This window comes from Scyliorhinus canicula, chromosome 3 (genome assembly GCF_902713615.1).
Source record: "Scyliorhinus canicula chromosome 3, sScyCan1.1, whole genome shotgun sequence".
Lineage (NCBI taxonomy): Eukaryota > Metazoa > Chordata > Chondrichthyes > Carcharhiniformes > Scyliorhinidae > Scyliorhinus > Scyliorhinus canicula.
In genome coordinates, this window is record NC_052148.1 from 47,431,019 (window position 1) to 47,458,856 (window position 27,838).

General features: G+C 47.9%; 1 protein-coding gene across 4 annotated transcripts in view; it reads right to left on the bottom strand.

Moving 5' to 3' along the window:
* dym (dymeclin) overlaps positions 1-27,838 on the bottom strand; it is a 536,995-nt gene that overhangs the window by 331,114 nt on the left and 178,043 nt on the right. For all 4 annotated transcript variants that reach the window (XM_038790496.1, XM_038790499.1, XM_038790497.1 and 1 more), the window contains exon 9: positions 303-485. In XM_038790496.1, the coding sequence (XP_038646424.1) occupies positions 303-485 (183 nt within the window). The remainder of the gene's footprint in view (positions 1-302; positions 486-27,838) is intronic.

The window sequence follows — 27,838 nt, forward strand, 5'->3', positions numbered from 1 at the left end:
TGCTAACCACGGTTTTTCTCCCTCAGATGGTGTCCCACTTCCACCAAACAACCTCAGTTGGTGTTTGAACCAGATGCCTCCCAGCTCCATGTTAATAAGCAAATGAGGCCAACAATGGATTTAATGTGGTTCTGCTACTGCCACAGCCAGGCATGTGCAGAATTATACTACAACGATGCTCTGATTCAGGCGTGATCCAATTACACAAACAATTTACGTTATTATTGCAATGAGTACATCTGACAGCACGTGAACAGTCAAGAGGAGATATAGTTTTCTAAATTTGTAGGCTTAATACAAACCTTGTGTATTCTTGAAGGACATTATCGACTGTCTGTATGGATTTGGGCTTTCTGGTGTGTTGCTCAGATTAGATAAAACAAGCAGCAGCAGAAGACTTTGATTAGCCAGTGGGGATGACAGATCCCCTTGCTGAGCTGCCTTACTCCCAACTCCTCCTAAGGTAAGAACTGTCCAGAGGCCAGCTGTTGAAGAGAAAGAGAGAAAGGAAATGTGAGTGTATCCTCAGAGCTTCATAAATCCATTATCTTATAGCCACTCATCCTTTCTGGCTCTCAGCTAATAAAAGGACATTTAGCATTTATGGTGAAGGTCACAATGACTCAGAAACATAATATATCACCTGTTTATTTAGGACAGATCAAGACCAAAGCAAACACATATTTACATTACAGTAAATTCAACTTCAAGTCAGCAATTCTAAGAGACAATTTCTATGATTTCTGGAATACGGTGAACACTAAAGAAAATTCTATAAATGCTACCATCATAGCAAAGCCCAATCCTATATCTCCGCTAACCAGTCGTGGAATCATAGCATCTACAGTGCAGAAGGATGCCATTCAGCCCATCGAGTCTACACCGACCACTGAACGAGCATCTAACCTCATACCTCCACCCTATCCCCGTAACCCAGCAACCCCACCCAACGTTTGGGCACCACAAGCCTATTTAGCGTGACCAATCCACCTAACCTGCACAGCTTTGGACTATGGGCGGAAACCGGACCACCTGGGAGGAAACCCACACAGACACGGGGAGGATGTGCAGACTCCGCACAGACAGTGACCCAAGCCAGAAATCGAACCCGGGTCCCTGGTGCTGTGAACAACAGTGCGAACCACTGTGCTACCGTGCTGCCAGCAAATTCCCATTCCCCCACCCCCAATAAGACTGTGGTGGTATGGATATGAGCACTGCCATTGGTGCAGAGCACTGGCTTCCCATTGGCTCTGGCTGGTCATGTGCCTCTCGTCCGATTGGTTGGGACTAGTCATGTGACTGCTCTCCAATTGGTCGAGAGGCAAGTAGGCCCCGCCTCCGAGGCGGGGTATAAGTACCCAGAGTTCCCAGCGGTCGGTCAATCTCTGTAGTCGACCACCAGGCTAACAACTAGCTGATTAAAGCCACAGTTCGGATCCTAAATGTGTCTCGAGTCGAATTGATGGTACATCAATTTAATCAGCTAGAATTTTGGAATGGAGTTTCGCATCAAGCCTGACTGCCTCCGCACCAGCCCGCATGCTGCAAATGCGTCTGCAATCTTTAAACACTGGCAGGCATGTTTTAATAGTTACCTGACGACTGCAGCTGGCAAGCCCACCAAGGAGCAGAAACTCCACATCCTCCACTCATGCGTGGGCACATCGGTCTACGCAATGATCGAAGACTAAGGCGATTTCGATGCGGCCATGGAGATTCTCAAAGGACACTTTCTCCGGCCGGTCAACGAAGTTTACGCACGGCATCTCCTGACGACCAGACAACAGTTCCCTGTTGAGTCCCTCGACGAGTTTTACCAGGCCCTCGCAGCTCTAGGGAGAACGTGCGCATGTCTCCAAGTTTCGGCGACGGAGCACATGGAACTTCTAATCAGAGACGCTTACGTTGCTGGCATGCAGTCTCCTTCTATCCGCCAACTATTTTTAGAAAAGAACACCCTCAGCCTAGCTGAGGCACGGACTCTGGCAACCTCACTGGAGGTTGCTGACCTGAACGTCCGCGCACACGCCCCCGGACGCGCAGCAACCCCCTGGACTTCATGGCACGCGCCACCCCCATCCTCCGTGGACGCCACCCCATCCTCCGTGGACGCCACCCCCATCCTCCGTGGACCCCCCCCCCCCCCCCCCCCCCCCCCCCAAGCCTGCGCTGCGGGTCGCTCCGATAAACTAGCGGGGCCCCGTTGCTATTTCTGTGGCCTCGCCAAGCACCCCCGCCCGCGCTGCCCAGCCCGCTCCGCTCTGTGTAAGAGCTGCGGGAAGAAGGGCCACTACGCGGTGGTCTGCCAGACCAAGTCAGTCGCTGCTGTTCTGAGCAGCGACTGCGGATCCCCCCCCCCCCCCCCGGGCCCCCCAGGGCCCCACACCGCGCACCAACCTCTCCGGCCCACCTCCCGCAACGGCCCCACGGTCCTCCCGACCCGCGCCCCCAGCTGCCCCGACCGGCTCGCGGACGCCGCTGACTCTGCCCCCAGCCGCCACGAGGCTCCCACGGGCGCCGCCATCTTGGGCCCCGGACACCATGTGCGGGCCATGGGCGCCACTATCTTGGGCCCCCGGCTCCACGTGCGAGTCCTGGGCGCCGCCATCTTGGGACCCCGACTCCAGTGCGGGTCCTGGGCGCCGCCATCTTGGATCAACTCAGAAGGCCCTGCAAGCGATTACTCTGCCACTGAGGAGGATCTGGAACTCTCACCATGACTGGCTTCCATCAAGCTCGATCAGTCGTAACCACGCTCGCTCGCCAAGACTACAACGACGGTGCAGCTCAACGGACACAAAACGAGGTGCCTGCTGGAACACGGAATGTTTCGTCCACCCCGACACGGTAAGACGCTGCGCGCTCCCCATCCACCCAGTTAAACATAAAATTGAATTGGCCTCAGGTTCGCATTCCGTCCAAATCACCGGGTGCTGCACAGCGGACCTCACAGTCCAGGGGAGGGTTTTCAAAAATTTTAAACTCCTCATTCTCCCCCGCCTATGCGCTCCGGCATTCCTGGGCCTGGACTTCCAGTGCAACCTGCAGAGCTTGACCTTTCAATTCGGTGGCCCTATTCCTCCTCTTACTGTTTGCAGCCTCGCGTCCCTCAAAGTGGGACTTTGTTTGCTAATCTCACCCCAGATTGTAAACCTGTCGCCACTCGGAGCAGACGCTACAGTGTCCAGGACCGGACCTACATCGGGTCCGCGGTCCAGAGGCTCCTTAAGGAAGGAGTGATCGAGGCCAGCAACAGTCCCTGGCGAGCCCAAGTGCTAGTAGTTCGGACTGGGGAGAAAAACCGGATGGTCATCGATTACAGTCAGACCATCAACAGGTTTACGCAGCTGGACGCGTATCCTCTCCCCCGTATTTCCGAACGGTCAACAGGATCGCGAAGTACAAAGTCTTCTCCACGGTGGACCTTAAGTCCGCCTACCACCAGCTCCCTATTCGCGCGAGTGACCGAAAGTACACCGCGTTTGAGGTGGACGGCCGCCTCTACCACTTCCTCAGGGTTCCCTTCGGTGTCACAAATGGAGTCTCGGTCTTCCAATGGGAGATGGACCGAATGGTCGACAAGCACGGTTTACGGGCCACCTTCCCGTATCTCGATAACGTCACCATCTGCGGCCACGACCAGCAGGACCACGACATCAACCTCCAAAAATTCCTCCGAACCGCAAAACTCCTTAATTTAACTTACAATAAGGATAAGTGCGTGTTTAGCACCGACCGTCTAGCCATCCTTGGCCACGCAGTGCGTAACGGAGTGATAGGCTGGAAAGATTGAGCAGGCTGGGTTTCTTTTCTTGGGATAAAAACTAAGTGGCTACCTGAGAGAGTTCATTAAAATCATAAGGAATTCAGTGGAATGGATGAAGAAAAACCTTTTGCATTTCCTGAGGCCATAAATATAAGTACGCCACTAACAGATGAATTACAGAATTTACAAGAAATGTATTTAGTGAGAGCAATGAGAACAAGGGGCGGAATTCTCCTCTAAGCCCGACACCGTCGTGAAACCCGGATAAGTTCACGACGGCATCGGAGGCAGCTCCTGGCCCCCTATTCTTCCCCCCCCGGGGGCTAGGAGGGCCGTGCCGTAAATCTCGGCCGGCGAGAATGACACGGCCGGCGCGCCTAATGACGTCAGCCGCGCATGCGCAGGTTGGCCTGCTCCAACCCGCGCATGCGTAGCTGACGTCACGCCGGCTGACGGCTCAAACCCGCGCATGCGCGGTTGCCGTCTTCCCCTCCGCTGCCCGCAAGACGTGGCGGCTTCATCTTGCGGGGCGGCGGAGGGAAAAGAGTGCGTCCCTTTGAGACGCCGGCCCGACGATCGGTGGGCACCGGTCGCGGGCCAGTCCCCTCCAGAGCACGGTCGTGGTGTTCACTCCCCTCTCCACCCCCCACAAGCCACAAAACAGCTGCTGGCGCCATGTTCACGCCGGCAGCGACCAGGTGTGGCTGCCGCCGGCGTGAACCGGTCGGGAACAGCAGGCCGCTCAGCCCATCCGGGTCGGAGAATCGGGGGCCGCCGTGAAAAACGGCGGCCCGCGATTCTCCGAGCGGCGTGTCACGATTCTCCCACCCGGCGTGGGAGCGGAGAATCGCGCCCAAGGCACCCACTGCCACTTGGAGTGGTAGAGAGAACAGAGGGCATTAAGGTGAAAGTAGATGCACATATGAGGGGTAAAGTGGGAGGAGACTTATGTGGAGTAAAAATACCTGTAAAACAGCCTAATTCCTGTGCTTGTAGATTCTTTTTATGTAGCTCTATTTGTTATAATTCTCTGGCCAAGGAGCAGTGTGCAGAAGCACAGAATTCATCTATGAAGACTTGTTACACTATGAAGAAGTATAACTTTAGTTTTGGAGACATGTTAACCAATTGAAGTCAGTCTCCTGTGGACACAATTTTTCTCATTGGATGCAATCTTGACAAGAATGTTTGAAGAATGTATTAGTATGGCAATACTCAGCATCTTTTATGTATTCTTCCCATATCTAAATTTTATACATGTTGAGTGGATAAATATACCCTGGCTGAATTTAAACCCAAGACTTTCTGATCCTATACTCCACTGGACTACCAGATGACATCAAATTGGAGCTGATAATGCTCCTAAACTTACGTTGCTGCAATATAATTTAATTGCATGAGCAGTGGACAATGTAAAAAATAAGGCTCAGCTTCCATCTAAAAATTGAATAGGAATACATTGATTTTGAAAGGGGGATGAAGATAATGGGCAGAAGAGAGTGAAGGCAACTATTTGTTGATGGGTTTAGCTACTAAACGTAAACATATTGCAGCAACTTACCATTGGCATCTATGAGAGGAAGATAAAGCCACAAAAATCAATCGTATCTCATTCTCAGCCAATTATCAGGGCTAGGAATGCATGTTACGGATGTCTGGTCAGCACTCAATAGTGGCTAAGAGACTGGACCAGAGCCGAGCCACAACTTTTTAAAGTTTTAAGATGGTGCAGAAAAATATATTTGTTCCAGGACTGATACTATAAGAATTAGGGCTGTTAAATTTATGAACAAACTTTATTCTTTTAAAATATTTCTTTATTCTCCTCCTTTTTCACATTTTCTTCCAATTTACACCCAACAATAAACAATAATCAGTAACAAATATGTCAATCCCCATATCAATAACAACCATCCTCCAACCAAACCCAAAACATTCGCCCACATGTTCAGATAAACAAATGACAAAAAGGAATCAGGAATCCCCCCATAGCCCTCATTAACACCCATCGCCCCCCCTCCCCCCAACCGTCTCACCCACACCCCCAACTAACGTTCGATGTTATCCAGTTCTTGAAAATGAATAATGCCCATGAATTGTAGAACCCCTCCATCCTTCCCCTCAGTTCAAACTTAACCTTCTCAAGAGTCAAGAATTCCAACAGATCCCCCCCGCCACGCCAGGGCACAGGGTGTAGAGGTTGCTCTCCATCCATCAGGATCTGCCTTAGGGCGATCAATGAGGCGAAGGCTACAACATCTGCCTCCGCATCCGTTTCCAACCCTGGCTGGTCTGACACCCCGAATATGGCCTCCCAAGGGCCCGGGACCAGTTTCACGTGCACCACTTTAGAAATTACCCTAAAAACCTCCTTCCAGTAATTCTCTAGCTTTGGAAGGGACCAAAACATATGAACGTGATTAGCCCCCCCCCCCCCCCCAACGTTCACACACATCTTCTACTCCTTCAAAGAATCGGCTCATCCTCGCCCTCGTGAGGTGCGCTCTGAATACCACCTTCAGCTGCATCAGCCCCAACCTCGCACACGAGGTGGAGGCATTCACTCCCTGGAGCACCTCACACCATAACCCTTCCTCCATGTCCTCTCCCAACTCTTCCTCCCGCTTTGCTTTGATCCCTTCCAATGGTGCCTTCTCCTCCTCCAAAATATCTCCGTAAACCGCTGACACTACCCCCTTCTCCAGTCCCCCTGTCGTCAGCACTTCCTCCAGCAATGTGGAGGCCGGCTCCTCTGGAATGTTCTGTATCTCCTTTCTGGCAAAATCTTGAACCTGCATGTATCTAAACATTTCCCCCTGCTCCAACGCATACTTCGCTCCCAGCTCCTTCAATCCTGCAAACCGATCCCCAAGAAACAAATCTTTTAGTGTCTTAATCCCCTTCTCCTCCCATTTCCCAAAATTTCTATCCAACCGCCCTGCCTCAAATCTGTGGTTCCCCCGACTCGGCATTTCCTTGACCCTCCCTCAACGCGAAATTTTGGCGAAACTGCCTCCAAATTCTCAATGAAGCTATTATTACTGGACTCCCTGTACTTCTTCGGGGCTTTCGGGAGCGGCGCTGTTGCTAGTGCTTTCAATCCCGACCCTCTGCACAAACTCTCCTCCATTCTGACCCACTGGGAATCAACCCCTCTTACCCAGCTCTGCACCTTCTCCACATTCGCCACTCAGTAGTAATACATCAGGTTCAGGAGACCCAAACCCCCTGCCTGCCTTCCCCTCTATAGTAGCACCTTTCTAACTCTGGCCACCTTCCCTCCCCATATGAATGATGTAATCCTTCCCTCAATCTCTCTGAAAAAAGGCTTTGGCAGGAAAATCAGCAGGCATTGAAAAATAAACAGAAATTGTGGCAAAACGTTCATTTTAACCGCCTGTACCTGACCCGCCAGTGACAGAGGGAGACCATCCCACCTTGCCAGATCAGCTTTCACTCTCCCCACCAAACTAGAAATGTAGTACCTGCGGAGCCATCCCCAGGTACCTAAAGTGAGTCACTGCCCTACGGAATGGCAGCCCCACCACCCGTGATACCACAAAATACTCACTCTTGTCTGGATTCGGCTTGTACACTTGAAGCAGCTCCAATATTCCCCCTATCGACACACTCAGTTCCGACACGTATAACAGCAAATCATTGGCATATAAGGACACCCTATGCTCTATTTCCCCCCCCCCCCCCCCCCCCCCCCCCCCCCGCACTATTACTTTCCATACCCCCGAACTTCTTAATGCAATGGCCAACGGCTCAATCGCAAGTGCAAACAGCAGGGGGGACATAGGACATCCCTGCCTAGTCCCACAGTGGAGAGAAAAGTATCTCGAGCTGACGTTGTTTGTGCAGACACTTGCCCTTGGATCATTATATAGTAGCTTTACCCAATTCACAAACCGCTCCAGAACTGCCATCATGTATCCCCATTCTACCCGGTCGAACGCCTTCTCAGCGTCCAATGCCACAACCACCTCGGTTTCCTTCCCCTCTGCCGGTGCCATAACAACGTTCAACACCCTTCTAATGTTTGAAAAGATCTGCCTCCCTCTCACGAACTATGTCTAATCTTCACCTATCACCTTCAGAAGGCACTCCTCCAGCCTACGCACCAGTACCTTCGCCAATACTTTTGCGTCCACATTCAGAAGTGATATGGGCCTATACAATCCATACTCCGTTGGATCCTTATCATTTATTAGCAAATCGATGCCTGCCCCAAAGTTTGTGGTAACACCCCCTTCCCTATTGCCACTTCAAATATCCCACTATCAGGGGTGCCAGCTTATCCTTGAATTTTTTAGAATATTCCACCGGAAACCCATCCGGCCCTGCCACATTCCCCGACTGCATCCTCCCAATCGCATCCTTTATCTCCTGCTCCACTATCGCTCCTTCTAATATAGCCCTGGACCCCTCCCCTAACCTCAGGTACTCCAACCCATCTAGAAATTCCTGCATCTCACAATCTCCCCCGGGTGGCTCTGACCAGTACGACCCCTCATAAAATTCCTCAAAAACTCAGATCCAGAGCCCTATCCCTGCCTGCACAATTTCCCTTGCCGCTGCTTCCATCCGGAGCTGACCTGCTAACATACTTATCTCCATGTTCGTAAACTGCACCCCTTGCTCATCTCAGATGGCACACCGACTTCCTGGTAGATTGTCGGTCAAAGCTCACCTGTAGTTCCTTTTTTTCCAGCTTTGCTGGGTCCCCATCCTCTGCATAACTCCTATCTACCTCCAACTATCTATTACCCTCTGCCGCTCCAACCTCTCCTCTTTATCCACCCTGGCCTTAAACAAAATCACCTTCCCCCTCACCACTGCCTTTTGAGCCTCCCAGACGACTGCCATTGACACCTCACCCGTACAGTTGAAACCTACATATTCCTTAATTACCTTTTCAATTTTGTCACAGAACACTTGGTCCCCCAAAAGTCCCACATTTAATTTCCACCCCGGCCTCTGCGCTACCCCCTTCTCCAGCAGCATATCCACCCAATGCGGAGCATGATCTGACACTGCAATTGCCGAGTATTCCGACCCCTTAATCCCAGCCAGCAAAGCCTTCCCCACCACGAAAAAGTAGATCCGTGAATATACCATATGGACTGCTGAGAAAAACGGGTGCAGAAACCTCCAAGGATCCACCCTCCCATTTCCACCATCAGCTCAGCTAATGCCTTTGCCCCCCCTGATGGGACCAGCGAACGCGGCCATGACCTGTCCAACCTTGGCTCCTGCACCAAGTTCCAGTCCCCCCCCCCCACTATCAATCCGTGTGTGCCCAAGTTGGGGATGGTTCCAAACACCTTCTTTGCGAATCCCACATCGTCCCAATTGGGGCCGTATACACTCAACAGCGCCACTAACCTCCCCTCCAGCGAAGGGACCCTGTCACAATCACATATCTACCCCCCCAGATCTTCCACCACTTTCTCCACCTGGAAGCGTACTCTTTTGCTGACCATTACTGCTACTCCTCGAGCCCTTCCGTCATGTCCAGAGTGAAACACTTGGCTAACCCAGCCCTTTTTAAGTCTCACCTGATCCTTCACCCTCAAAGTGAGTCTCTTGCAACATTGCTACATCGGCTTTCAAACTTTTAAGATGTGTAAGCCCTTGACCGGACCTCCTGACCCCCACATTCCACGTGACTATCCTAACTGGGGGTCTCTCACCCTTCCCCCCCATCCTTCTTATCCACCATCACCACACCACTGAGCACTGCCCCATGAGCCTGATCCGCCCCTATACATTATTAACATCGAACCCCTTCCCCCTTCCCAAAACTGCCCCCCCCCCTACATTTCCTCTCGAAAAAACATCTCCCAGCATCAATCCCTTCCCCCTCCCTCGCTCGCCTCACAGACTCATCGAAACCTGCTAACCAGGCTCCAATGTCCGCAGCCCTCCTCTCACCTCACCTCCGTTCACTAGCCAACTTTAGTTAGCTAGTGGCTCCCCCGGCCAACATATACCATCCCCTCCAATCAGTCCCAGAGAAAGAAAAAACAACAAACTTTATTCAAACAAAAGAAAACACTGTTTAAACTTTTGAACTTCAACCCTAACAATAACAGATTACATTTAATTTCTTAACGTTAACACACCATTTCCCATTAAACAGCACTTTAACAGAACATGCACTCTCATGCCACTTAAACAGGCTGACAAAGGCAATACTTGCAATTATGAAGCAATTTTTCTTCTGTTGGGGTAATTCGTTCACAACCCTTTTCCAAAGCTTGCCCTGGTGGCAACTTACATGATCTCTCTTGGTGGATTTTCAAAACCTCCTCCTCTAACTGTTCAAAACAGGATTTGTTTTCTCTCTCTCTAAGCTCCGCCTAGCCCCTCAACAAAGGTTTTCTGGGATTTCCAGACTTGAATCTATTATCGTTAGCTTAGCTGCTTGATTTCCCACTCTCGTTTAAAGAGGCTATCAGACTTTCCAATAGGCTCATGACTGGTCAGACAGGCATCTCCCAAAGAACAGTGGATCGATGACATCGCGTGTATTCCCAATAACAAGTTTAGTCTGACTGGTATAATGTAACTCGGACAGATGTGGGTGTATCCCTCTGACTCCGTGCTAATAGGTTTTTTTCCCCTGAATCTGTTTAATCCTAAATTTCCTGCCACATCTTCGATCTAATTTCTGGACCCAATTTCCTAAATTCTCCCTCGTGTAACAATAGCCAGACTCTGTGGCTGCAAAAGGGCAATTAAGGTGGCATAAAAGCAAGATCATCATTCATACCAACCATGTATGTTTACAAAGAGAGCCCTAATGGACTTTTATTTTCGGAAGGCGGTTCCGTGGAGAGTACATAATTGAGACAAGCAAGTTAGGGGATCTGAATGGGATAAAGGTTCTGTAATTAATGGACGGAGCCATGTTTCTAGCAGGCAGTTTAACTTTAATTTCAGAAAGACAGCACACATGTAGCTGGTGTCTGAAAGGGTTTCTCTTTCTCTCTCTCCAAGCAATCTTTGCAAGAAATCTCTATCCAGAGGCAAGCAACTCAAATCCTGACTCCCCAAAGTCTGTCCACCATCTGAACAGCACAAGTCTGGAGTGTGATCCATTTCCTTTGTGCAGATCCAATGACACTGAAGAAGTTCAACACCATCCAGGAAAAAGCAGCCTGCTTTATTAGTACTCCACCCACCAATTTAAACATTCATTCCCTCCACCACCAACACAGCAAGGGTAATATGAGTTCAAGCACCTTGGTGCAATACTGATTGGGGGAACACTTTAAGATGGAAATTTATTAAGAACACCACATAAGCCATATTGAATCAAATATTTTTTTTCTGAAAGTACAAAGGTGCTCATATCTAAAGCAATTTTCAAAATCACAGCTGTGAAAAAGGAATGTGTGTAATAGGTGCAGTTCAAATCTGACTCATACCATTTGAAACATTGAAACAATAAAAGAATGAACATAATACAACATTAGAATTTACTAGTAATCAGAACATGATTACATACATGGATGACAAGGTAATGGCGTACACACTGCTATGTCCTTTGATGAGAATTTTTTTAAACTCTTCTCAAATTAGTATCTTGATTGTAAACAAATATTCTTCTACTTGGGCAATTCCTTGAGCGGAGGATGACTTGATTCAGACTAAAAACAAGTTCTCAGGTGACTGATTCAAAGAATTTAGAGTGCAGGAGGCCATTTGGTCCATCGCGTCTACACCGGCCCTTGGAAAGAGCACCCTACCCAAGCCCACACCTCAACCATATCCTCCCCGTAACACCACCTAACCTTTTTTGGACACTAAGGACAATTTTAGCATAGCCAATCCACCTAACATGAAGGGAGGAAACCGGAGCACCCAGAGGAAATCCATGCAGACACGGGGAGAACGTGCGGACCCCGCACAGACAGTGACCCAAGCCAGGAATCAAACTTCGGACCCTGTAGCTGTGAAGCAACTGTGCTAACCACTGTGCTACCATGCTGCCCACTAAGGAATCCAATGCGTGACCTCCACTCTCTGTCACAGGTGGGAAAGCTGGTGGTTGGAGTGGATGGGTGGGGGTGCCCGGGTCCACATCTCTGAGCCATATTTGAGGGTAGGTATCACTACCGCTGTATGCCATGAGCTTTCTGCCAGATCTTCAGTGCTAATCTTCAAATACACTCTTCCTCAGGCAACCGAAGACTGCACTGGAAGACTGAAGGCAGCATTGAACCTCGCCACCATTGTCTGCCCTTGTTGTCAGTAGGCTCCCACGGTATAAAAAGTGGTTCACTTACCCAAGGCCCCAGATAACGGGGGAGGGAGGGAGGGAGGGGGGGGGGGGGGGGGGGTGTACAAGGGTACATACTGTTCGCTGCATTTCTCTTGTAGTTGCCGTATGGTGCAGATTATATCTGTTGTGTCCTTTAGTGGGTGGAATCCGTATTGCTACTCTGGGAAGAGCCCATCACCACAAGGAGAAAGATTAAGGACGACTCTTGCAATGGCGTTCCCTGTGGTCGATAGCTGAAAAATTCCTCTGTAGTTACTATTGTCGGGCTTGTCACATTTCGAAAAAGGTGGTCACGGTTACGCCTCCTCCTCCCGACTGTGACCAATTTCTAAACACAGAAGACAATGGTCACCTCTCCAGTAGGCCCGGGCCCAGGACCCACGCAAGACTGCCTCCAACCCCGCCCCCAGTCAAGACAAAGAAAAGCCCATAGTCCCAATCAGATCCCTGCCCCCACCCCATCGCCCCTCCCGCCCCACATAAACCTGAAAAACGTTTTCCAGAGAAACAATTCCCTCCTCTCTTCCCCTACCAAACAAATAAGCTGGGGTCATTGAACCTAGTCCATGCAGGTCCAACAAGCCACAGCACCTACCCCCACCTCACTCCTGTTCACTAGCTGAAACTTTAGTGAGCAAAGGTAACCCCCCCACCCAGGGTGCATGCTCAAAGAACAAAGACAAATGAAGCTGTCCAGCCTGACCCACCTACAGAAGAGTAATCAAAGCCCAACACCCTTACAATCCTTATATATGCCCCATGTTGTTACCCTGACCACTACCCCTCCAGAACAGTAGCCCCCACAATCCCAAACATGCAACAGATACAAATTACAACACATCACAAACCAACCCCTTCCAACCATCCCATTTAAATCCCAATCAAATAGTTTTAATCAAGTCCAAGTCCACGCTCCTTGACAAACGTTGCCACCTCCTCCTCTGACGTATTGAAAAAATAGTCTTGCGATCAAAAATTAACTCAGCCTCGCCGGGTACACCACTCCAAACCTGAATCCACTCCTGAATAGCGCTGACATTGACTTATTAAAAGCTGCACACCGCTTTGCCAACTCCGTTCCAACATCTTGGTGTATCTGAATGATGCTTTCTTCCTGATTCACTTTGGCCCACTGCAGAACCCGAACCTTCTCCTGGAAGCTATGGAATACAATAATCACTGCCCATGGTGGCTCATTCGCCCAATGCTTCCACCCAGTACTCGGTCGGCCCGATGCAAATCTGGCGGGGACAATCACACCCCCCCCCCCCCCAAAAAAAGCTTGGCGAACATCTGAGACAAGTACTTAATTGGATTTGGGTGCTCCATCCCTGCAACCCCATGATTCTGAATTTATGTCTCTTTGATCTGTTCTCCAAGTCATTCACCTTATCTTATTCCTCTCCTCCACCTACAACATCTTAGTGTCCAACGAGGTATTTCGATCACCATGCCAAAACAAGGCCATTTCCACACCCTTCAGCACCTCTTTCTCCGCCTCTAATATTTTTTCCAGTTTCTCTCAAATCGGGCCAAGTGTCTCTTCAACTGACTGCTTAAGGATTTTTATCACCACCCTTCCCTGCTCTTCAAAATGCTTCGCAAACTGTTTGTCAAACTCCTGCGTTATCACCCCAGTTGCCTTTCCACATGATATCAGCAGCCACACCCAAGGTCGGGTCTGCCACCTTCTGTCCTGCTGTGCTTCGCGGGCTTTCTGGCCCTATTAAAGAATTATCTGCTGTAATCTTCTTGCCATCAAAGTTCTTCATAGATTTTGACATATTTTTGCCGACAAATTGCTTATCCCAGACAATGGTCCAGTTTTGATAACCAAAGTCCCCAGGAACCAGGTTAAAAAGTTCAAAAAGCAAAGACCATGGCGGGAGCTGCCTTATGTACCACTTTCGCCTACTGTCGCCACCAGAAGTCCTCAAGTTGTGCATTTAGAATCATGGAATAGAATCCCTACAGTGCAGGAGGCCATTTGCTTCATCAAGTTTACACCGACCTTCTGAAAGAGCATCCTACCTAGGCCCATTCCCTCACCCTATCCCCGCAACCCCACTTAACTTTTTTTTCTTTTATACACCAAGGGGTAATTTAGCATGACACATCCACCCAACCTGGACTTTGTGCCAATTGTGCTTCTCTGCCATGTTTTAGTGCTTCAGCAAGGATTCCATCTGTTCCTAATGCCTTGCTGCAGGTTGGGGTTGTGCTGAGGTAGTGGCGGGTAGCAAGCTGTGGGATGGTGTTGAAAACACTCACGCAAAACAGCGTTCTATTAAGGCGGTCTTCGAAATGCTCCTTCCAGTGAGTGTTGACAACCCCTCTGTTCATGGCCAGCAATAGGGTGTGGCCTTGGGTGCTTGATCTGCAGGTGGTCTTGACTGCGCTAAAGAAACCTTGCACATATGGTTCACAACTCACTGCTGAATCTCCTGCACTCTTTAGATCACAGGTTTTCTGCTGGACCTCTGCCTTCAGCCATCTATAGATCTGCTTTCTTGCCCTCGAGTTGGGTTGCTGTCTCAGGTTCAGAAATGTTTGACACATGCAGCTTATCAGCTCCTGGATCTCCTGGTCGTTCTCATTGAGCCAGACTTGCCGTTTCCTGGTTGAGTGACCAAATGTCCCTTCACAGGTACGGATGCATGGAGGGCAGACCAGGCGCTCTAGACACTCTGCATCTCTGATATTTGGACATGCACCCAAAGTTCCCTTTGGTCCCTCTGTCCTTCCTAGCGTCCTACAGTCCATTGTATAATTCTGTTGCCTTGTTAGTTTGCCCAAAATGCATCACCTCACACTTTTCAGGGTTAAATTCCATTTGCCACTGCTCTGTCCATCTGACCAGTCCATCTATATCATCCTGTAATTTCCTCCTCACTATTCACCACATCACCAATTTTCATGTCATCTGTGAACGTACTGACCATACACCCCACATTCACATCTAGATCATTAATGTACATTACAAACAGTAAGGGACCTTGTACCAATCGCTGTGGTACCCCACTGAACACAGGCTTCCAGTCACAAAAACAACCTTCAACCATTACCCTCTGCCTCTGCCACCAAGCCAATATTGGATCCAATTTGCCAAATTGCCCTGGATCCCATGGGCTCTTACCTTATTGATCAGTCTCCTGTGCGGAACTTTGTCAAAAGCCTTACTGAAGTCCATGTGGACTACATCAACTGCACTTCCCTCATCTACACAGCTTTCCTCAAAACATTCAATCAGATTTGTAAGACATGATCTCCCGTTTATAGCCATGCTGACTATCCTTGAATAATCCTGGTCTTTCCAAGTGGAGATTAATTCTGTCCCTCAGACTATTTTCCAGAATTTCACTACCACTAATGTTATACTCACCGGCTTGAGTGAATATGCAGTACTCTGGCACCTCTCCTGTGGCCACAGAAGCCTAGGATACATCTCATCTGGGGATCATCAAAAGTGGCATTTAGCCACTTTGAAGCCCACAAGTCCTCCCTCCCAATGCTAATCTGTTCAATTATATCTCCGTCCCCCTCCCTGCTTTCTATACCTACTTGCCCTTCATAGTGAACACAGATGCAAAATACTCATACAAAAGCTCATCTATGTATTTCAGCGCTGCACATAGGTTACCATGTTAGTGCCCAATGGGCCCTTCTCTTTCCCTGTTTACTCTCTTGCCCTTAATATACTTAAAAAACACCTTGGAATATTCCTTTTTTTAATAATCCCCCCTCTTTGCTCTCCTAATTTATTTTTTTTAAATACCCCTTGCACTTCTATACTCCTCTAGGACATCCACTGTTTCATGCCCCCTGAATCTAACACAAGCCTCTTTTTTTTCCTTACGCAATGCTGCATATCCCTTATCTTACAAAGTTGTCTGGATTTACTGGTCCCATCCTTTACCTTTACGGGAACATGTTGGTACTGTACTCCCTCCATTTCCTTTTTGAAAGACTCCTACTGCTCTGATGTGGATCTTCTTAAAAGTAGCTGCTCCCAGTCAACTTTGGCTAGATCCTCTGTTATCCTATTAAAACCAGTTCAGAAACCTTACTTCCAGTCCATCCATGTCCTGTTCCAGACCTATCTCAACCATCACTATTGGATGCACTTCCGCCCATTCTAAGTTTTTCACACTTTGCCTATCACAATTAATATTGGAGAAGTTTAAATCCCCTACTATTATTACCCTATTATTTTTACACTTCTGAGATTTTAAATTTCAGATCCTGCGCGGACCAACTGGCAGATGTGTACGTGGACATCTTCAACCTCTCCCTACTCCGTTCCGAGATTCCCACCTGCTTCAAGAAGATCACCATCATACTGGTGGCAAAGAAGAACCAGGCAACGTGCCTCAAAGACTACCGTCCAGTGGCCTAAAAATCTATCATGATGAAGTGCTTCAAACGGCTACTCATGAGACACAACTCCATACTTCCAGAATGCAACAATGGCCACAACCGGCCACAGCAGACGCCATCTCCTTGGCCTTGCACTCATCACTGGAGCATCTTGACAACAAGGACTCCTACGTCAGACTTCTATTCATTGACTACAGCTCTGCCTTCAACACCATAATCTCAGCCAAGCTCATATGAAACATCCTAAACCTAGACTTGGCTCCTTGCTCTGCAACTGGATCCTCAACTTTCTGACCCACGAACCATAATCAGTAAGAATAAACAACACCTCCTCCACAATAGTCCTCAATACCAGGGCCTCACAAGGCTGCGTACTTATCCCCCTACTATACTCCTTGTACACACACGACCGTGTGGCAAAATTTGACTCCAACTCCATCTACAAGTTTGCTGATGATACGACCATAGTGGGCCAGATCTCCAATAACCACTAGTCAGAATAAAGGAAGGAGATAGAGAACATAGTGGAGTGGTACAGCGACAACAATCTATCCCTCAATGACAGCAAAACTAAGCGCTGGTCATTGACTTCAGGAAGCAAAGTATTGTACACACCCTTGTCAGCATCAAAAGGGCCAAAGTGGAGATGGTTGGCAGCTTCAAATTCCATGGGGTACACAGAGAACATAGAATTTACAGTGCAGAAGGAGTCCATTCGGCCCATCGAGTCTGCAGCAGCCCTTGGAAAGAGCACCCCACTTAAGCTCCACACCTCCACCCTATCCCCGTAACCCCACCTAAACTTTTTAGACACTAAGGGCAATTTAGCATAGCCAATCCACCTAACATGAACATCTTTGGCCTGTGGGAGGAAACCAGAGCACCCGGAGGAAACCCATGCAGACACGGGGAGAACATGCAGACTCTGCACAGTGACCCAAACCGGGAATCGAACCTGGGACTCTGGCGCTGTGAAGCAATCCTGCTAACCATTGTGCTACCATCTCCAAAAATCTGTCCTGGTCCACCCATGTCGACGCTACTACAAGAAAGCACAATAGCACCTATACTTCCTCAGGAAACTAAGCAAATTCGGCATGTTCACATCAACCCTTACCAACGTTTACAGATGCACTATAGAAGGCATCCTATCTGGCTGCATCACAGCCTGGTATGGCAACTGCTCGGCCCAAGACCGCAAGAAACTTCAGAGAGTTGTGAACACAGCCCAGTCCATCACACAAACCTGCCTCCCATCCATTGACTCCATCTACACCTCCCGCTGCCTGGGGAAAGCGGGCAGCATAATCAAAGACCCCACCCACCCGGCTTACTCACTCTTCCAACTTCTTCCATCGAGCAAGAGATTCAAAAGTCTGAGAACACGCACGAACAGACTCAAAAGGATTGAGACTCAAAAACAGCTTCTTCCCGGCTGTTACCAGACTCCTAAATGACCCTCTTATGGACTGACCTGATTAACATTATGCTTCCCCTGATGCCGGTGTTTATATAGTTATATTGTGTACCTTGTGTTGCCAGGTTATGTATTTTAATTTTATTTTGTTTTCTTTTCATGTACTTAATGATCTGTTGAGCTGCTCACAGAAAAATACTGTAACTTGGTACATGTGACAATAAACAAATCCAATTCAATCATTAAGCTAGTCTCACTTGCCCGCATTTGGCCCATATCCCTCTATACCCACCATGCCCATGCAACTGTCTAACTGTTTTTTTAAAATAAATTTAGTGTACCCAATTCATTTTTTTTCCAATTAAAGGGCAATTTAGCATGTTCAATCCACCTTTCTTGCACATCTTTGGGTTGTGGGGGCGAAACCCACGCAAACAAGGAGAGAATGTGCAAACTCCACACAAACAAGTAGAGAATGCGCAAACTCCACACAAACAGTGACCCAGAGCCGGGATCGAACCTGGGACCTCGGCGCCTTGAGGTAACAGGGCTAACCCACTGCGCCACCGTGCTGCCCCTTCTAACTGATTTTTAAAGGAAAAAATTGTACCCGCCTCTACTACTGCCTCTGGCAACTCGTTCCAGATGCTCTCCACCCTCCGGCTGAAAAACATTTCCCCTCTGGTCTTTTTTGTTTCTATTCCCTCTCACCTTAAACCTATGCCCTCTAGTTCTGGACTCCTCTACCTTTGGGGAAAGATGTTGACTATCAACCTTATCTATGCTCCTCATTATTTTATAGACCTCTATAAGATCACCCCTAAGCCTCCTATGCTCCAGGGAAAAAAGTCCCAGCCTATCCAGCCTCTCCTTGTAACTCAGGCCATCAAGCCCTGGTAGCATCCTCGTAAATCTCTTCTGCACTCTTTCTAGTTTAACAATATCCTTCCTATAATAGGGTGATCAGAACTGACCGCAGTATTCTATGTGTGGTCTTACCAATGTCTTGTACAATTTCAACAAGACGTCCCAATACCTGTATTCAATGTTCTGACCAATAAAAGCTAGCATGCTGAGTGCCTTCTTCACCATCCTGTCCACCTGCGACTCAACCTCCAAGGAGCTATGCCTGTGCCCCTAGATCTCTTTGTTCTGTAACTCTCCCCAACTCCCTATCATTAACTGAGTAGGTCCTGCCTTGATTTGATCTACCAAAATGCATCACCTCACATTTATTCAAATTAAACTCTATCTGCCATTCATCGGCCCACTGGCCCAATTGGCCAACATCCTGTTGCAATCTTATATAACCTTCTTCACTATCCACTATGCCACCAATCTTGGTGTCATCTGCAAACTTACTAACCATGCCTCCTACATTCTCATCCAAATCATTAATGTATATAACAGATAACAGTGGACCCAGCACTGATCCCTGAGGCACACCATTGGTCACAGGCCTCCAGTTTGAAAAACAACCCTGCACAACCTGTAGCCACCGAAGCTGGCCACTTCCCGACATAAAATGGAACATTAAGTTGCATGCAGGGAAAATTGGACAATGACAGAGGCAAGCAGGTTGCAGAACCTCTCTGTGGATTCTGTCTGTGAAGAAATCAGACAGCATAGAAACTAGCAGCTTGCATACTAATTGAGCGATTCCCGGTGATTCCCAGGCACAATGGACACAACAATTAGAAGAGATTGAAACATTCTATAGCAGGTCAGACATCCCGGCGCCAGTGGAGTCTGAAACAAAAGGACACAAACAAGATGGAAAGAACCACCCAGTGATCGAGGAACAGCCCCGTTATTGGGGAAATTCAAATCAATCGATTGGGAAGAGACCCAATCAATTGCAAGTTTATAGAGGGTCCGCCCAGATGGGCGCGAAACCCAAAACAGTATAAGACAGGGACCCCGACCCCAGCTCTCTCTCTTAGCCAGCTTCTCTCAGCCAGCCCTCCGCTCTCTTAGCCGGCCCTCCCAGCAGAACACCTTTGCAGCAGCTCTCCAGGAACTTGGACGTGAGAAGGAGAGGCCTGGCCAATTGCTACACCCACAAGTGTCATACAACGCACGCACCGAGAGTAGACACTCCTGACCCCTTTAGTCCACACCAACTTGAAGCCTGCGGATCCAGGACAAAGCAAGAGGACATTGGGTCCCTGGTCCGGCAGTTCCCTTATTCCAGATAAGTATTGGCCTAGTAGTGGTAGGAACAGTTTAGTCTTAGTATTATATGCATGAGTAGTAAATAACTGTGTAATAATAAACGTGTCTTGTTTGAACTTACTAACTGGTGTACTGAGTCATTGATCTGAACTTGAACTTGAATCTTGTGGCGGTATCATAAGGATACCTGGCGACTCTATTGCTTAGGAATAAAACAGAGCCAATTGAGTGTTAAGCACTCTCACCCAGAACGAGCAACAAACCCATACAAGAATTATTTATTAAATTAAAATTCCACCAGCTACCTTGGTGGGATTTGAACCCATGTCTCCAGAGCATTAGCTTGTATTGCTAGTCATTACCAGTAACCAATGGCAGAGCAGCAACAGGTTAAATAATATTTCACAGAATGAATAAAAAAAACATTTCCTGAAAACAAGCAATTAAAAAATAGAATTTTCAATTCAATTTTTGTGTTTTTACATTAAATCACAAAATACAGGAATACTTTGATATCGTTTCATCCTATTTCTTTGCAAAGATCACTCCTATTTACAATAGGGTGGGAGACGGGGTAGTTTAATGATGTATAATTATGCACAGAGTATTTTTAAAGAATCTCGACTGAATTAAGGCAAAATACGTAGAAATACATCAATGTTACAATATGGAGATAGATCTATGGCCCAGTAGTTAGTGTTAACATTTACCCTTTACATGAGCAGATAGTTCTATTTACAATTACCCAACATATTTCCGTACCCATTTATCCACTTTTCCTTCATCCACCTCTCCAATTTAATGTTGAAACTTGACAGCTTTTGCCTCAACTACTAATCCTGAAGTTGTGCTTTATGTTGAGATCCGAAAGCTAGGAGGTTTCAAACATAATGTCAAATTTATGGAAATCAACACCAAATATTTCCTAATATTTGCTAACAATGAAAATTCTATTGATGTTCTGAAACAATATTGTGTTATAGAAAGCTGCTACTCCTTGTAATGTGTGAATGAATATGGAAGTGCTGCTCCACATTAGTTCAACATTGCTCAGCAATTACATGCACTCTACAGCTCTTTCATCAACAGAAGAAATATACACTGTGATATAGTGGCACCAAAGTTCCTGTGCTCACGCAAGTTACTACAGATAAAACCTCAAATTATTTTACAATTTACTTCTCAAGATAAACAGAACTGGCTGACAGTATGTCTGCAGTGAGGAAAAACAGCCCAGCCTGGCTGTAGATAGCTGGCTTGCCAAGGCTGACATAAAGAGGGGAAAGAAAGGGCTAGCCAAGCACTGAAAAGGAGAGCCAAAAGCTTCGGGAACCAGTCCAGTCATACAGGAACCTAGGTCTAGCCTCTCTGGTGCCAGTCACATGAAACAGTTAACTTACTTAGGCTGGGAACCACTCAGCACGTGCCGTAGACATTGTTTATTTAGCAAGGAAATTTGGATATAAACATTTTACTTATGTAATAATACAAAGATATTTGAAAATTTTAGCCTGTGGGGGAAGCTAGCTACACAATCAGACTGCAATGCTAGGTTCCAATGTTTTACTGGTAGTCATCAGATACTCTGCTCAATGAACTTTCCACATTTTCTCATTTGTTTTTTTGTTTACACTGATGCTCTTATTACAAAAGCACAACATTGAGATCATGATGAAATGTTTGAGAGAGAATTCTGTCTTTGCATTTCAGCGTTTCAGTTCACCTCTAACACCCACAGAATACAGTGTGCATGCTTTTCCGAGTGGCTCAGTATCTAGAACACAACCAGGCCAGATATGTCCAGGATCATTGTTTGGTCCACTGTTCTGGGCTGCCTGGCAATTAACATCAATTCACATCAGAAGTGGGCAAGCTTCTAGAAACAACTATTCAGGGTAGAATTAGCACTCGCATAGAAAAAATGTGGACTGATTACGATGGGCCAGCACGGATTTCTAAAGGGGAAACCGTACTGAACTAACTTGGAGTTTTTTGAGGAAGTAACAGAAAGGGCAGATGAGGGTAATGCCGTTGATGTGTGTACGTGGACTTTTGGAAGGCATTCGATTCAGTGCCACACAATAAATTTGTGAGAGAAGTCATAGCTCATGGAATAAAAGGGACAGTTGCAACATGGATACAAAGTTAGCTGAATATGAGCTTGGTTATGGGCCATATGTTGGTAAATGGGATTAGGAAGGCAGGTCATGTGTCTTTCATGCGTTGGCGCAGACTTGATGCACTGCATTACTCTGTGATTCTGTGAATAGGAAACCGAGAGTAATGGTTAATGGATATTTTTCAGGCTGGAAGGTTTGCAGTGATATTCCCCAGGGGTTGGTATTGGGACCCTTGTTTTTCCTGCTATATATTCATGTCTAGATATGTGCAGGGGACAATTTCAAAGTTTGAAGATGTTCCAAAACTTGTACGTATTGTAATCTGTGAAGAGGACAGTGTAGAACTTTAGAAGAACATAGACAAGTTGGTGGAGTGGGCAGATAGGTGGCAGATGATCATCGCAGAGATGTGTGAGGTGATGCATTTTGGTCAGAGGAACATGGAGAGACAATATAAAATAAAGGGTAGAATTCTTAAAGGGATGCAGAAGCAGAGGGACCTTCGTATATATGTGCTTTGAAAGCAGCAGGAACGGTAGAGAGAGCAGTTAATAAGGTATATAGTATCCTAGGCTTTATTAATAAGGGCAAAGAGTACAAGAGCAAGGAGTTGATGAATTTATACAATAAGAAGTCTTACAACACCAGGTTAAATTCCAACACGTTTGTTTGGAGTCACAAGCTTTCGGACCGCAGTTCCTTCATCTCACCTGATGAAGGAGCTGCGCTCCGAAAGCTAGTGTCTCCAAAAAAACCTTTTGGATTTCAAGCTGGTGTTGTAAGACTTCTTACTGTGCCCACCCCAGTCCAATGCCGGCATCTCCACATCATGAATTTATACAAGACACTAGTTGGACCTGAGCTGGAATATTGTGTACAGTTCTGGGAGCCACACTATAGGAAGGGTGAAAATGCATTGGAGAAATTGCAGAAGGGGTTTACAAGAATGCTTCTAGGTATGAGAAACTTCAGTTTGGAAGGGTTGGGACTGTTCTCCTTGGGCAGAAGAAGGCTAAGAGGCGATTTGATAGAGATGTTCAAAATCATGAGGAGGCTGGACAGAGCAGTTGGGGAGAAGCTGTTCCCACTCGTAAAAGGATCAAGAACAAGAGGGCCCAGATTTTAAAGTGATTTAAAAGAAACAAATGTGATATGAGAAAAAACTTTTCACACAAGTGTGGTTCGGGACTGGAATGCACTGTGGAAGTGCAAGGGGCAGCCGATAGCACAGTGGTTAGCACTGTTGCTTTACATCACCAGGGTCCCAGGTTCAGGTTCAATTCCCGGCTTGGGTCACTGTCTGTGTGGAGTCTACACGCTCTCCCCGTGTCTGTGTGGGTTTCCTCCGGGTGCTCTGGTTTCCTCCCACAAGTCCCAAAAGATGTGCTGTTAGGTGAATTGGACATTCAGAATTCTTCCACTGCGTACCCAAACAGGCGCCGGAATGTGGTGACTCGGGGCTTTTCACAGTAACTTCATTGAAGTGTTAATGTAAGCCTACTTGTGACAATAAAGATTATGAGGTGAAGTGGTCGAGACATGTTCAATCAAAGCATTTGAAAGAGCATTGGATGATTAGTTAGAACATAGAACATAGAACAGTACAGCACAGAACAGGCCCTTCGGCCCTCGATGTTGTGCCGAGCAATGATTACCCTACTCAAACCCACGTATCCACCCTATACCCGTAACCCAACAACCCCCCCCTTAACCTTACTTTTTAGGACACGATGGGCAATTTAGCATGGCCAATCCACCTAACCCGCACATCGTTGGACTGTGGGAGGAAACCGGAGCACCCGGAGGAAACCCACGCACACACGGGGAGGACGTGCAGACTCCGCACAGACAGTGACCCAGCCGGGAATCGAACCTGGGACCCTGGAGCTGTGAAGCATTTATGCTAACCACCATGCTACCGTACTGCCCTAAAATAGTTGAATAGAAACAACGTGCAGGGGTTTAGGGAAAAGGCAGGAGAATGGCAATTAGTCATGATGCTCGTTTGGAGGGCTGGTGCAGACACAGTGGCACAAGTGGCACAGTGGCACAAATGGCCTCCTCTGCGCCGTAACAATTCTATGATTCATAGCACAACAGTCAACCACAACACCTGTCAACATGGAGGAGTGTGGTGATATTAACCAGGATTCCTGACCATTGTCTCCAAGAAGGAACTTCCAACTATGAACTGTAATAGGCTCAGTCATGATGTTTTCCACATATCGGTAGCTGGCAAGAATCATTAGCTGGAATTACACTGGAAGAATGGTTACTGGGGAGCACAGAAGCATGAAAAAAATCAGGTAGAATTCTTGAAGGGGTGCAAGAGCAGAGGGACCTGGGTGTATTATGTGCATACATCATTGAAAGTGTGTATCCAGCATCTCTGCTTCTTCCAACACATAGCATTTCTGAAGTCGGGGCAAGATAATATCACAAACCCGCTATTCGTGGAGTAACTCATCCATAAATTCATCCACATGAATTAGTTCAAACTCTCCATCTCTCTTCTGCCTCTTCACTTTCCGATAATCATTATAGAGTGGCTCCAGATATTTATAACAATCAATGGCCGAGCCTGTCGGTCGCATGTACAAGTACTGTTGATAAGCAACTCCTCCTTGCTCTTGAACTCTTTATCCCTATGAATAAAGCCCAGGAAACTATATGCCTTATTATGGCAGTGATGTGCTGAACAGTTGCACAAAAGGTTGCTCTCTCCTATAATCTTCAACTTAGGACCTTTTAACTTGGAAATCGGCCACTAAGCCAAAGAAAACTCCACCCCCACCCCAAAATGAACTATCCCCTGAGAAAATGCCCTCAAATCAGCAGAGAAGCCGAAAAGAGGGCAAATGCAGTAAGACCAGGAGAGGAAAACCCAGACCACAGACATGAGGAGTGAAGCGGAGCAGGACATGGCAGATCAAGAGGGAAAGTCAACACAAGCGCCATCCCATCCACTAATGCAGGAGCTCCTGAAACAGACACACCATCAAGGAGGAGCTCATGATAACCACGAAGGTGGCCATAGTGATTGCACTGGGCCCCTTCAAAGAGGCAATGGAGACGACGGAGCAGCGACTTGAGGCCCAAGAGGCAACGGTCCAGGAACTTGAAAGAGCCACCACCAACCAGAGCAACCGGATCGCCTCGCTCGAAACAGAAGTGGCAAGGTTGGTGGCGACCCAGGAAGCTCTCAAGCGGAAGCTGGAAGACCAAGAAAACGGGTCACACTGCTAGAATCTTAGCGTACAACAGCATACATGAAGTAGATGCTGGGAAAGCTGGTCGGAGGAGAAAGCGTCCTCAAGCCACCAGAAGTAGACAGGGCCCACAGGTCAATCCATCAAAGTCCCAGAACAGGAGAACCACAGAGGACATCATCACTAAGTTCCACAGATTCCAAGATAAGGAGCGAATCCTGAATTGGGCAAGGATCACCCAGTCCTGCAAGTGGGAAGGACACACAATGATAATTTAGCAGGACATGGGGCCGATCTGGCCAAGTATGGGGTGGAATTCAACGGGGCCAAGGTAGCCCTATTCAAGAGTAAGGTATGATTAAGCATGCTGTAACCTGGCAAAACTTTAGGTGACACACACCAACAAAGAACATTACTTCAACACGCCGGGGAAGCAGATACATGTGTCTGGAAATACGGACTAGGAGTGCAGCAGTGATGAACACAAACAGACCACAACAACGTACTCGCTCTAGTTTTCCTCTTGCTGTCTAAATTTTGTTTTTTTAATTTATCTGTTGGCTTATTGTCGTTCTATGCAAGAAAGACCTTCATGTAGGGCAGTATAGTGGCGCAGTGGTTAGCACTGCTGCCTCACGGCACCGAGGTCCCAGATTCGATCCCGGCTCTGGGTCACTGTCCGTGTGGAGTTTGCACATTTTCCCCATGTTTGCATGGGTTTCGCCCCCACAACCCCAAAGATATGCAGAGTAGGTGGATTGGCCATGCTAAATTGCCCCTCAATTGGAAAAAATGAATTGAGTACTCTAAATTTTTTATTTTTTTTTAAAGGAATGGCTGCATGTCCTAGGGAGAGAGCAGAAGAGGGTAGAGAGACACCAAGCCAAGAGGGTGGAGGGGGGGGGCACAAAACAGGTGAAGGGTAGGAGGGAACGCTCCCAGGGAGGGGAACCACCATACAAGCAAACATGCTGGTGCATGGAAGTAAGAGAAAAGGGGGAGAGCTGTGGCGCAGCTCCCAAAAGGGAGGGAGGACCGCAGCACAGCTCCCGAAAGGTAGGGAGCGTCTGGCAGAAGGGGTGGGGTGGGGGGGTTGGAATAGAAGAACTAGTCAGGGAAAATAGGGGCAAGGAGAGGCGAAAGAATGGGTTGCGGTGTTTGGGGAAGAGGTGGGGGATGGGGAGCGTAGAAGGCTGGTTACGACAGGTCGCACATGGAGGTAGCTTGAACACAGAAGGATATGACGGCCATCTTGGGTGGCACACAAACAAAGGAAAATCCGGACTGCAAGGACACTCCCACGCGTTAAGTATAGCTGACCCCGCAAGGGTGTGAGGGGGGGGGGGGGGGGGGGGAGACAAAAGCTTCCCCCCCCCCCCCCATGAGGATAGTTGCCTGGAACCTGGAACGTCAGGGGACTCAACAACCTGGTGAAAAAATTCAGAGTCTACGACCATCTGTAAAGCCGGAAAGCCAACAGTCTTCCTCCAAGAAGGGAGAAGGATCGACTGAGGGTAATAAAAAGTTGGATAGGCCAGAGCTACCAAGCATTCTATGGAACGAGGGTTAGGGGGGGCTGTTTAACAAGATGGTGACTGTTCTGGCAACAACTACAGTGGTAGACCCAGGGGGACGGTATGTCATGGTCAGAGATGTACTGGAAAAGGCACCAGTGGTGCTTGGGAATGTGTACACCCCTAACTGGGGTGAGACAGATTTTATCAAAAAGACTATGACAGAATCCCCGACCTAGACTCCCACCGACTCATCATGCGGGGAGATTTCAACTGTGTACAGGACCTCCCCGGCGGACAAACCAGCCCCAAATCAGTGAAACAGTTGGCTATGGCAAGGGAGCTGAAAGCCTTTACAGAAAATAATTGGCATTGGGAGGGGGCTGGCTGGACCCATGGAGGTTCACACATAGGAGGGAGAAGTTGTTCTCCTTCGTCTCTCAAGCCCACAAAGTATATTCCCACATCAGGAAATCGGTACTTCCAGGGATAGTAAGGGTGGAATACTCTGCAATAGTAATCTCCTACCATGCGCCACACTATGTGGACGTGAGGTTGGAGACGGGCTGGGCCCAGTACCCCCAATGGAGGCTGGACACAGCCCTCCTTGCCAAAGGCATTCGATGAAGGAATATCACAAGCCATTGATGGATATGTATCCTGCAACCGGAACAGGGAGGTCTCACCCTCCACATTCTGGGAGGCACTGAAGGAGGTAATAAGGGGAGAAATAATAGCATATAGGCCACGTGGGGCCGGCAAGGAGGGCAGCTAGACAAGGACTGATCGACTCCATATTGGAGGTGGATTGGCAGCACACCACGGCCCCGATCATGGAACCACTAGCAGAGAGGAAAAACTTACTAATGGAATTTGATCTGCTCTTCACTAGGAAAGCAGTACACCAACTCCGCCAGTCACGGGGGACCTTCTATGAGCACGGAGACAAGGCCAGTCACCT